Source organism: Elgaria multicarinata, chromosome 10, assembly GCF_023053635.1.
Source record: "Elgaria multicarinata webbii isolate HBS135686 ecotype San Diego chromosome 10, rElgMul1.1.pri, whole genome shotgun sequence".
Taxonomy (NCBI): Eukaryota; Metazoa; Chordata; class Lepidosauria; order Squamata; family Anguidae; genus Elgaria; species Elgaria multicarinata.
In genome coordinates, this window is record NC_086180.1 from 90,444,070 (window position 1) to 90,456,624 (window position 12,555).

At 51.8% G+C, this 12,555-nt stretch overlaps 1 protein-coding gene across 1 annotated transcript; it reads left to right on the plus strand.

The window, feature by feature from the left end:
- Nucleotides 1–424: 424 nt before the first annotated feature.
- On the plus strand, nt 425–11,987 carry LOC134404436 (basic proline-rich protein-like). The gene is made up of 3 exons (XM_063135123.1): nt 425–453; nt 4,609–6,439; nt 11,358–11,987. Exons 1-3 carry the CDS (start codon nt 425–427, stop codon nt 11,985–11,987), a joined length of 2,490 nt encoding a protein of 829 aa, XP_062991193.1.
- The last annotated feature ends 568 nt before the right edge of the window (nt 11,988–12,555 follow it).

The following is a 12,555-nucleotide window of genomic DNA, read 5'->3' on the forward strand; positions in this document are numbered from 1 at the left end:
GCAAGCGCAGCCGCCACCGCGAAGCAGGGCCGGCCGCGGGGAAGGCTCCCGGTCAGGGTTCCGGCCAGCCGGGCCCTCTTGCAGGACCGTCGATTCTCCTCCTGCATTCCGTAGCCATTGGGATTCTCCATCCTCACTGGGGCTGTTTATTATTTGCGGGGGGGGGCAATTTCCCCTCCAAATCTCTCCCCCCCCACACACACACACTTTGTTTTTGGTATTTCTACACACCTCGCGGCTTCCAAGCCTGCTGGGACCTTCCTGTTGTGCGTTGGTGCTGTTAGAGGATCCGTCTCTTGTCAGAGGATCTTCGGGGCCCATTGAACACAGCCGCGTGCCCTTACTGCCAGGAACAGCCGGCAGCCCTAAGCGCACTTGGGAGTGGATCCCTCTGCCTGCAGTGGGATTCCCTTCCTCCTGCCCGATGGACCCCGAGAAAGGAGGTACTTCCAAGTGAGCAGGCTAAAGCCTGATCCCGGGACCTCTGAATAGAGCTGGCGCCCATGCCCCACACGCTGCCCCTCCCTCTCTCCTCAGCATACCCGGAGATCGGAAGAGACCCCCCCCACCCCCCACCCCCACCAGTGTTGCTGTCCAAAGAGCTGCTGGGCAGCCAGAGCGATGTTTTGGCTTCTGGCAGCGCACGTGGCTGATGGAACAGATGGCGCAGGAAGGCCAGGCTCTCTCCTTCGAAATCCCGAGGCCACTTCTTTGCCGTTCACACGCGCGCGCCATCAGCGGGAGAGAGGCTCAACAGCTAGTTCAAGGGCACCTGTGAAACTGGTCTTACCTGGGTTCCGAGTGAACAGCTGCAATCCTCTATGCACCCTTACTTGAGACAAAGTCTCATTGGCCTTCATGGGACTTACTTTGAAGTAATGGTAACAGGGTCCGGCTGTACGGCTGCAACCCTAGACATGCTTCCTTGGGAGCCGGCCGAAATGTCCGTTTGGGTTGATTGCCTCGTTTGAAGCAAAGTTTTTGGAATAATTTCAACATATTGAAAAGAGAGAACAGCAAAGCAACTGGAAAGTAGGAAGGGGGGGGGAGAGAGAGAAAGGAAGTCTTCCCCCACCCCAGTATAATAAAATGTTTATCTGACTACCCCTATTTATAAGTCATGCTGGGAGCTTGTGTGTCTCTCTGTGTGTGTGTGCTAAAGACAGAATTCAAATGCTACAAATAAATAAATATATTTAGATTTTTTGATTAGATTTTTTGTGCTGTACCACTCCCCCCACCAAAAATCTTTTTTTTGTAGCGGTCTATGGGCCTTGCCAGGATAAGCACCTCCCCTTCAAAATTGGCTATAGGGCTTCCTTTTAAGTAAACATTGTTAGGAGTGAGCCATTAGAGCACAATTCTCATCCTATTCAAACTGATGGCAAAGCTCCCATTTATTTTAATATGCCTTCTTTACCAGTTTAATGTGCATCCAACTCACTACACATCAACCGGACATGAACCAAATCCTCCTGCAAGTATTGTTGGTCCTTGCCCCAACCCTCCCCCCCTTTTTTTTAACAATGCACCCTTCCCTCTTCTTCTTCTTCTTCTTCTTCTTCTTCTTCTTCTTCTTCTTCTTCTTCTTCTTCTTCTTCTTCTTCTTCTTCTTCTTCTTCTTCTTCTTCTTCTTCTTTTTTTAAAAAAAACCCAGATAGCAATGAGCACATGCAGAGTACCTTCTCCGGCCACTGAGCAACTGCCGTCTGTTTCACAGACTTCAAGATCAGGGCTACCTTCAGAGTTCATGGCAGGACAACTACCCAGTACTGGGCCATAGGTACGTTTTGTATATTTCTTTTAGAAATTAAGGTTGCAGTCTTAAATGCACTTACCCAGGATTAAGCCCCATTAAACACAGCGTGACTCCGCACATTCTACGATATTTACAATGAAAATATATTCATATCTGCTGAGTTCAATGGGGTTTACTCACAGGTAAGTGGTATAGGATTGCAGCCTTAAAGATGGTACCTTATGGTGCAACTCCGGTGCCATCGGTTATAAATATAATAATAATAAGTTAATAATAAGTTATGATGTTACTCTGTGGAGTAGACAACACTCTCTCACTTCCAAGAGTTATTTCGGCTGCAATGTGAAGAAGAGTAAGTATGGACATCACAAAATCAGAAAAACGGCCCCTGCCTTGCCCACCAAAAAAGCTGAACTGGTGCATCCCTTATCCCTGGGGGTGGCAAGAATAAATTATGGCAGGTGGTCAAAAGTCAGCAGGCTGGCTTTCTTTTCTGTGTTATGGAGCAAAATATAACATAGCAACATAACATAAGAACATAAGAAGAGCTGTGCTGGATCAGACCAAGGTCCCATCTAGTCCAGCACTCTGTTCACCTAGTGGCCAGCCAGCTGTGGAAGGGAAACCCACAAGCAGGATATCAGTGCAAGAGCACCCTCCCACCCATGTTCCCCAGCAAATTCTACTGCCTCTGATATCAACAGTACAGTTTTATACATGTCTGCTCAGAAGTAAGCCCCAGTGAGCTCCATGAGACTGAACCCTAGGAAAGTGGATTGCAGCCTAAACCCTGCGGATTCTCGGAGAGACACGATTTCAGTGGGAAGACCGTTTCAAGGGGGAATCAAAAGAAACAAGGGGGGGGGGGATCACATCTGGGCCGTGTTCAGAAGACACCTTAAACCATGGCTTTTTAACCACGGTAAGTCTCTCCTCCCCTCGTAGTCAGTCACCATGGTTAATGTATCCACCCAGTCTTCTCGTGACTCACATTTCCCCACATCTGCAATCTGAAGCAGGCCAGTCTAAGAACACCTTTTCCCTCTTGATTCCAATGGATGTATAAGCTAGTCCGAGTGTATAATGTGCAAAGGCACATTCCCTCGGAGCCCGACCACTTCGTACATTCAATGGGACTCCGAAATCAGCGTCAACACGAGTGCTGCCCAAGGCTCTGCTTCTTCAAAATACCACGCAGCTGTGATATAGGGCTTTCTCCTTTCCCTTTTCTTTTCTTTCTAAACAATCTATATATCATTTTAGTCAGTCGGTGGGACTTTGATTGCTTACTGCCGAAGGCCATTTATCTACTTGTTTCCAGTGGCTAAATATTACATAATCATACAGCTATTCAAGGACAATATAGGGGTATAGATTATTATTATTATTATTTATTTATATAGCACCATCAATGTACATGGTGCTGTACAGATAACACAGTAAATAGCAAGACCCTGGCTTCGTCAACCTGGTGGCCTCCATTAGCCAGGCCCATTGGGGATAATGGGAGTTGTAGGCCAAGACATCCAGATGGCACCAGGTTAGGGAAGGCTGGTTTGAAGCGTTTGGAAGTAAGTTGGATGTCAATCAACGAGGCTTATTTACAGGCAAATCTATCCTGTTTTTTGTGGGGGGGGGATGCAGTTCGTTGGCGCCCACGTATTTAGATGAGAAAACAACCCTACAAATCCCTTGGAGTGATCGGAAACATGCTTTCTTGGGAGAGAAGGTGTTTAGCATACGGGGACCAGCCTTCAGCCTTCCATTTGCGTGCACCTCATTTCAGCTGATCCACTGAACGAGCGCAGGGCCCTGGTCCAAGTCGGCCCCTGCGCTGGACAAGCCAGCCTCTCTGCCTGGCTTATTCACCTGCACAACAATTCCCATCGTCCGGCTGCAGTGATGTGGGGGCACTGGTCTGAACACTGGAGAAATGGGCATGGTCCTAGTTGTTCTTGGGGCTGCTGTCTCCCTTAAAGGGACTTCTTGCATCGGAATGCTATACATGTCTGGGCCCCACTGAGTTCAATGGGGCTTGCTCCCTACAATTGGGTCTAGGATTGCAGCCTGAGCCAGCTATGAATTTCACCGGACACTTTCGGGCTAGCCACAGATCTGATTCTCGTTTTTTTCTGGGTTGTACCACTTCAGGCTGCAGGTGGACACTCCTCTCATGGACTGCTCCACACGTTCACGCAGGACACTGGACATCTTTGAGCTAGGCTCAAGCCTATCTGCCTTTCAGTATATTTATTTTATTTATTACATTTGTATACTCCCCATAGCCGAAGCTCAACAGCCTGGTTTTCTAAATGCAGGAGACTTTTTCTTTCTTTTTCTTGGTATTGAGGAACATTATATAAACCAAGTCCCTTTCCCCCCACCCCTCTAAAATCCTGGTTTAGTTCCTAATGGGAACTAATTGACCTAGTAGGGTTAAGAACGTAAGAAGCGCCCTGATGCTGGATCACGGTAAGGAGCCATCTACTCCAGCATTCAGTTCATACAGAGGCCAACCAGCTGCCTGGGGGGAAACGCACAAGTAGGACACGCGTGTGCCACAGCACCGTCCTGCGCACATTCTCCAACAACTGGTGCACACAGGCTTATGGCCTCTGATACAGGCGGTAGCACAGAACTGGCAAGAAAAGTAGCCATTGATACTAGCCTTCTCTTCCAAGCATTAGTCCAATCCCCTTATTCAAGCCATCCAAATTCGTGGCCATCACTATGCCTTGAGGCAGCGAATTCCATAGCTTAACTGTGTTCTGTGGGGGCTACCCTGTCTCTGTGGGGCTCCCCTGTGGGGGCTTTCCCCTTCCTAGGAAAGCCTGATATACAAACGTTAGGAACCCAGAAAAAAAGAACGGGTGCTCTCCTCCTCTTCCTCCTCCTCCTCCTGCTCTTCCTCCTCTTCCTCCTTCTCCTCCTCCTGCTGCTCTTCCTCCTCCTCCTCCTCCTCCTCCTGCTCTTCCTCCTCCTGCTGCTGCTCTTCCTCCTCCTCTTCCTCCTTCTCCTCCTTCTCCTCTTCCTCCTCCTCCTCCTCTTCCTCCTCCTCTTCCTCTTCCTCCTCCTCCTGCTGCTCTTCCTCCTCCTCCTCTTCCTCCTCCTGCTGCTCTTCCTCCTCTTCCTCCTTCTCCTCCTCCTCTTCCTCCTTTTCTTCCTCCTCCTGCTGCTCTTCCTCCTCTTCCTCCTTCTCCTCCTCCTCTTCCTCCTCCTCCTCCTCCTCTTCCTCCTCCTCCTCCTCCTGCTGCTGCTCTTCCTCCTCTTCCTCCTCCTTTTCCTCCTCTTCCTCCTCCTCCTTTTCCTCCTCCTCCTCCTGCTGCTCTTCCTCCTGTTCCTCCTGTTCCTCCTCCTCCTCCTCCTCTTCCTCCTTCTCCTCCTCCTCCTCCTGCTGCTCTTCCTCCTCTTTCTCCTCCTCCTCCTCCACCTCCTCCTCTTCCTCCTCCTCTTCCTCCTTTTCCTCCTCCTCCTCCTGCTGCTCTTCCTCCTCTTCCTCCTTCTCCTCCTCCTCTTCCTCCTTTTCCTCCTCCTCCTCCTGCTGCTCTTCCTCCTCCTGCTGCTCTTCCTTCTCCTCCTCCTCTTCCTCCTCCTCCTCCTCCTGCTGCTCTTCCTCCTCCTCCTCCTCCTCCTCCTCCTGCTGCTCTTCCTCCTCTTCCTCCTCCTCCTCCTGCTGCTCTTCCTCCTTCTCTTCCTCCTTTTCCTCCTCTTCCTCCTCCTCCTCTTCATCCTCCTTCTCCTCCTCCTCTTCCTCCTCCTTCTCCTCCTCTTCCTCTTCCTCCTCCTCTTCCTCCTCCTCCTCCTCCTGCTGCTCTTCCTCCTCTTCCTCCTTCTCCTCCTCCTCTTCCTCCTCTTCTTCCTCCTCCTGCTGCTCTTCCTCCTCTTCCTCCTTCTCCTCCTCCTCTTCCTCCTCCTCCTCCTCCTCCTGCTGCTGCTCTTCCTCCTCTTCCTCCTCCTCTTCCTCCTTTTCCTCCTCTTCCTCCTCCTCTTCCTCCTTTTCCTCCTCCTCCTCCTGCTGCTCTTCCTCCTGTTCCTCCTGTTCCTCCTCCTCCTCCTCCTCTTCCTCCTTCTCCTCCTCCTCCTCCTGCTGCTCTTCCTCCTCTTTCTCCTCCTCCTCCTCCACCTCCTCCTCTTCCTCCTCCTGCTGCTCTTCCTCCTCCTCTTCCTCCTTTTCCTCCTCCTCCTCCTGCTGCTCTTCCTCCTCCTGCTGCTCTTCCTTCTCCTCCTCCTCTTCCTCCTCCTCCTTCTCCTTTTCCTCCTCCTTCTCCTCCTCCTCTTCCTCCTCCTCCTCCTCCTGCTGCTCTTCCTCCTCCTCCTCCTCCTCCTCCTGCTGCTGCTCTTCCTCCTCTTCCTCCTCCTCCTCCTGCTGCTCTTCCTCCTGTTCCTCCTCTTCCTCCTTCTCCTCCTCCTCCTCCTCCTCCTCCTCTTTCTCCTTCTCCTCCTCCTCCTCTTCCTCTTCCTCCTCCTACTTCTCCTCCTCCTCCTCTTCCTCCTCTTCCTGCTGCTCTTCCTCCTCCTCCTCCTCCTCCTCCTCCTGCTGCTGCTCTTCCTCCTCTTCCTCCTCCTCCTCCTCCTGCTGCTGCTCTTCCTCCTCTTCCTCCTCCTCCTCCTGCTGCTCTTCCTCCTGTTCCTCCTCTTCCTCCTTCTCCTCCTCCTTCTCCTCCTCCTCCTCCTCTTCCTCCTCCTGCTGCTCTTCCTCCTCCTCTTCCTCCTCCTCCTCCTCTTTCTTCTGCCACTGAACCCATCTAAATCTTTTGTCAGCTCCATCGGTGACACTGGGCTGCTGGCGGTACTGGGCGGAAGGCCCAAGCCCCGTCTCTCAAGGCGTTTGCAGCCTTGCCTGCCTGCCTGCCCAGACGGAAGCCAGTCTGGCGGGCCGAGGCTCGATGCTCCCGAGGTGGAGCGCTGCTTTGGAGCGCAGCCAGGCGGCCCCCAGGGCCAAACACTCCCAGTGCTGCCGCCTCAGCTCTGAATTCCTCGTGCCCTGTCAGCGGGCAGTTTCGGACCGAGAAAGATACGCAAGAGAAAAGGGGGTGGGGGTGGGGTGGGGGTAGAAACGACGAGGCGGGCCGGCGGCAGCAAGCGGGCGTGGCGCGGCCTGGGATTAAGGCGAAGGCCCCTTTCGCTGCTGCGCGCCTTCGGCCTGCCAGGGTTGGGTGGGGACTGGGGGTGCGGAGCGACGGGGCTCTATCGCCCCGGTTCTGGCAGGGCTTGCCTGCCTGCCGAAATGCCGGGCCAGGCGTCGCGCTCGCTCTGATCCCGAGGCGGCAGGAGCGCCTTGAGCAAGCCACGCGGGCGCGGGATGGTTGCCTGCCTTCCAAGGGGCCGTTGGGGCCAGCCCTACTCCCCACCCCACAGCACGGCGGGGCGGGCGGGCAGGCGGACAAAAGAGCCCTTTCAAAGGCAGGCAGAACAGCCCTGGAAGATGCGCGGTGGGGTCCTCGGACCCCCAAGCCCAGCTCTCCGGCGCTAATGCGGCTCGAGGCGAGGGGGACGCCCCCCCTCCGGACCCCCTGCAGACCTGCGGCTCCGCCAAAGTGGAACCAGCCCTGCCGATGAAACCAGGAGGGGGGAGCCCTACGTGGGCGGACTGCCCGAGTTCGCCTCTCCCGCTGCACTTAAAACTCACGAATAGAACGCTCGCTGTGAATTGTTATTAATTATTATTATTATTATTATTATTATTATTATTATTATTATTATTATTATTATTTGTATCCCGCCTTTTGCCCAACGTTGGGCCTCAAGGCGGCCTTACAAAGTTTAAAACATACATTGGGGGGAGAAACCCCCCACAAATGTTTAAAATACACCACAAAATTATAAGTCATTAACACAGATGAAGGGCCAAATTACTCTCCAAAGGCCTGTTGGAACAAACAAGTTTTTGCCTGCTTCCAAAAGCCCATGAAGGAGGGAGCCAGCCTAGCTTCCCTGGGAAGAATGTTCCAAAGCACTGGAGCCGCCACCGAGAAGGCCCTGTCCCACGTTCCCACCAAGTGTGCCTGTGAAGATGGTGGGACTGAAAGAAGGGCTTCTCCAGAAAATCTCAAAGCACGGGCAGAATACGGTCTTTCAGATAACCTGGACCCGAGCTATATAGGGCTTTATAGGTCATAACTAGCACTTTGAATTGGATGTCAATGAGAGCCGGATTGCGCAGTGTTATACTCGAATACAGGGGAGTAAGTCCCGTAGAACCCAATGCGGCTTGCTTCTGAGTAGAGTCGTATAGGGCTGCACTAGTCCTTAACGTAAGCAGGGACGTCCCTGGGTCTTCTCTCCAAGTACACGCAGCAGTTCCGTGAAGTTCACGCCTGCCCACAAGAATGGCCCCGAATGATCCTGGAGGAGCAAAGGCTCCGAAAGAGAGCCAGGCTGGCACCCAGGTTGTTCCGTTATGCAGCCCTGGGCTACTGGACACATTCTCTGGGCAACGCCAGCGGTTGCCCTCTTCCACTATAACCAGGCTCAGTCACGTCCCAGTGAATGGAAATGTTCGCTTCCCCCTAAGGATCCAAACTCTTACTTCCGAAGTAGTACGTCATTGTAGCCCTGACGCCCGATTCTATGCGCACCTACTTCGAAGTCAGAGAAACCTTCATTCCTTAGGGCTTATTCCGGAGTGTGTGGAAATCCGCGTGGATCTAGGTGTTTCTTTACATCCTGATCCTAAGCATGTGGATCCCCGCGGGCTTTATTAATGTTTAGGATTGCAAATCCGAAAGCAGTCAGCTTCGCGGGGGGCGAGGGGCGATAGCACTTCCCTGGTTGCAAGCCTAGCCTAGGCTTCATTTTTATTGGATAGGTTTTATTTTCATCGCAGCCCATTGTCACTCATTTGCGTCTTCTGTTTGTTTTGCATTACAAAACAAGATGCGCCCACCAGATACAGTGCTGTAATAGATGCTTTACACAGTCATAAGTAGGGAACCTCTCTTGAATGAGGGCTACGCCAGAGCCATTTACTTCCCTGCGGATTATGCTGGGTTGGGTTGAGAGAATAGGCAGCTGTTCTCGGTCAAACTAGAAGCTACTTTGTAAAGCGTACTTCCTCTCGAGTAAGCCCAGTTATTATTTCGTCCTCATTAGCTAACATGCTGCTTTTGAAAACGGAAAAGGCACCCGAGCATACACGAGAGTGCTGGGTGAAGACAGAACCCCAGAAAACCTAAGGAGGTCTAAAACCTCGCTTGATCCTAAATACACGTCCTCGGAACCCAATCGCTTTGGATGGGGCTTCTTTCGAAATCCGTCTGTAGGAGAGTGGAGCGCAGCTACTACCAGTAGTAGTAGTAGTAGTAGTAGTAGTAGTAGGCTCCATTTGGCACCAATGGATGCAGCTTCCGTCTACCTCCATCATACTTGTCTTGAGCAGGAGATCTTCCTGGTGGGTTGTGGTCATTGTTCGGAAGGAATATTATTGGTTTCAAGAATAATACTTCATTCCATGTATGATTTGGAAGTGAAGATCCATGCAAAGCCATGGAACTTACTCAGGTAAATTAGCCCAGGGGTATCGGATCTGCATATTAAGAAACAAAGGGCTCTTCTACACCAAGCAGGATATTGCACTATGAAAGCGGTATATAAAAGGCAGGAGCCGCACCAAGCAGGGTATAGCGGTATGAAAGCAGTACATGGTCTGTGTCAATGGGCCCCAACAGTTGTCAGTGCACTTCAGTACCACTATAAAGCAGTAGTGTGACTCCTGCCAGTTACATACCTCTTTTATAGTGGAATATTCTGCTTGGTGTAGATGTGCCCAAAGTCACTCTTCTCTGTGTAATAAACAAGACACTAACAAAAAGGATAGCATTTTACCTGTCCTGGCGAACATTTATTTTATTTTCCACAAACATAAAGCAAAGAAACGATGGCGTTTAATGCCATTATCATCACCATAATCATTGTTATTTCCTGGTGTAACCGTCAAGATACAGAACTACAAAGCATTCAGTCCTCCGGTTCAAATCATGCATTTGCTATTAACCTTTTTGCTGAAGCCACTCTCTCAGCCTCAGTTCCCAATATCTAGACTATGGCTGAGTTCGGAGGTGGGGTGGGGTAATAGGAACAGAATGGGAAACAACCCTTGATTAGCGTGTCATCCGAATTATAGCGGCTGACTTTGCAGGGCTGTGACTCACGTGAAGTGCTTGGACCATTTTAATAGGCTACTTAAAAAGCTAAATGTTGTTCTGACGCTATATTGGCTCCGTTGCCTTCCAGTTCTAGAAATACACCTGGTGAAAATTCATTTGGCCTCGTTGTCATTGGGGACTAGGATCCTGCGATAGGCCTCAGACACCGATGTTTATAGAGATACTTTTCAAACCTGCAGCTGGCCCAGGCCTTCCACCCTAGCTTTTATCCCCAACTGAAATCAATGCAAAGGCCCATCTTGAGCTTTTACGAGAGAAAACTCAAAGCTATTTTGGTTTGGAAGAGCGGCAATTAAAAAGACCGAAATATTTGTCTTGCAGAATATACTCTCCGCCTTTACACGGAGAAAGTCTGGCTGATTGCCTTCGCTGAAAGGGAGGTGGGGGAGGAGTGGGCATTTGTGGAAAAGCCACAAAACCCTGTAAAGTATTTCAGCTGGTGAAATTCGGATTTGGGGGCAGGGATCCAGCTAAAGGAAGGCATTTTTTAGCCCAGATGTTAACAACAGGACAGAAATCTAAGCAGGTGGTTCACTTTCCCGTTGAAGCCAATGCGAAGTTGGCTAGGTTTTGGAAGGGGGAATATTTTTACTACAAGTCTATGCACGTTTACTCCAAAAACCCACTACGTTCACTGTAGTTTACTCCCATGTAAGTGTACATAGGCTTGCGGTCGTTCAGCCCAATCCTATACAGGCCTACTCGGAAGTAACACCTATTGTGATGAGGGCTTACTCACAAGTAAGTGTGTATAGGAGTACAGGCTTTAACAAATGAGCTGCCCCTGATTTTTAGCACTAATTTTGAACCACAGTTCATTTAAACAGAAATGCACGCTGCCAGATCCTAATCCAGTTAAGTGGAAGCCAAATGGATCTACCTCATCTTGGTCCCAGGTAGATAATTTCTACTGAATTAAAAAAAGTAAACCAAACAACCAGCCTCACCTATAACGTGCTAACTTCAATAAGGCTTGATTACTCCCACACCAGTAACTGTTCGCAGGGTGCTATGGGACCCTTTCCAGGGCCAGCGGGGCCAGGCACAGTTCTCAGTTCTCCAAAGGCCACTGGACATCTCTGGACGGCTCACTCCGGGAGGGGCCAAGGTCATGACCACATCCCGATGCAATTCCCTAGGAAAAACACGGGCATATGTTGCAACGCCATGGGTAACACTGGGGGTTGTACAATCCAAATCCTATGCATATATACATTTATTCAGAAGTAAGTAAAGATTTGGTGCCCTGCAAAAGGTTACAGCCATAGGGTGCAATCCTAGGCACATTTACCTGGGAGTAGGTCTCATTGAACTCAATGGGACCTACTTCCGAAGGCAGGATTGCGCTCTTCATCTATCCGAACAGAGACCTGTGCAAATCGCGACGCTAAATGAATTGTAAATCCTTTCGGACTTCAGCCGCGTTCGTTTAGATACGAGCGAGGCAAGCAAAGAGATTTCAGCCTCAGTCAGCGCAGCTGGCGCGTGGGCCGGACGGCGCCTGGGGCCCGTCGTTTCGGTGGCTAGGAGGAAAACGTCGGGTGCGCAGGCCCCGTGTCCAGGCACGGGGGGGTCCCAAGACGGCGCCCCAACACTTCAGGCCAGCCACTCCCGGGGCTCCCGCTCCGTCGGGGCTGAGCCCGGGCGTCTTCAGGAGCAGCGGAGCAGCAAGCTCCCGGGAGGACGGCCCGGAATGGCAACAAGCCCTCCTGCCTCCACGCCTGAGCTCCCAGAGGCACCGCTGGCCCGACGGGATGGGCCATGGTTGGGCTCAGCAAGGTGCCCTTGGGCCACAGCCGACTTGCTCTGCGATCGCGGGGACTTTGTTTGACTCGCAGGAAACCCTTCAGTTTGAAAAGAGCGAAGGACGGAATGAGAGGTCGATCCCCGAGGAGGGGTGGAGCTTCCAGGCCAGAGGGCGTGGCTTCCGGAGAGGCTTTGGCCCTCGCGTGGCTCTTCGTGGAAAGCAGGCGCTCTCGGTGCAGGGGCCGCCCCCCCCCCCGCGCGCGCCCCTCCGAAGGCGCGTCTCTTTTTTGGCCTTTGATTGCGCACGTCAAGGCTAATTTGCGCCTCCCGCTTCACGGACGTGGCTTGACATCCATAATGAGCGCTAATCATTCCGATTATTTTCGCCGCCCGCCCAGACATGTTCCAGTTGTTGTGACAGATCACGTTTCAGACCCCTAATGACGGACAATTACCAGCTCTAATTCGCCGCCGGCCCGTTGACACCTAAAGCCGCGCGCCATATGTGCGCTCTTTGCCGAGGGGGAAGCAGGCCGGGCGCATTCCGCAGGCTCGCGCCAGCCAGCCCTTCGTGCGGGCCCGGGCGCCATCAGTGTCCCTTGCACAGACTGGGACAGCGTGTCTCTGAACGTATGCAGAGTATGTTTCCTGCACCCCGCTGTTTGAAATCAACGTCCACTCTGTTCACTTCTAAAGGTTCAGAAAAATATATCTCAGGTATCAAGTGGAAGGCAAAAGGAAGAGGGGCCGACCAAGGGCAAGATGGATGGATGATATTCTGGAGGTGACAGACTTGACCTTGGGGGAGCTAGGGGTGGCGACAGCCGACAGAAAGCTCTGGTGTGGGCTGGTCCATGAAGTCACGAAGAGTCGGAAGCGACTGAA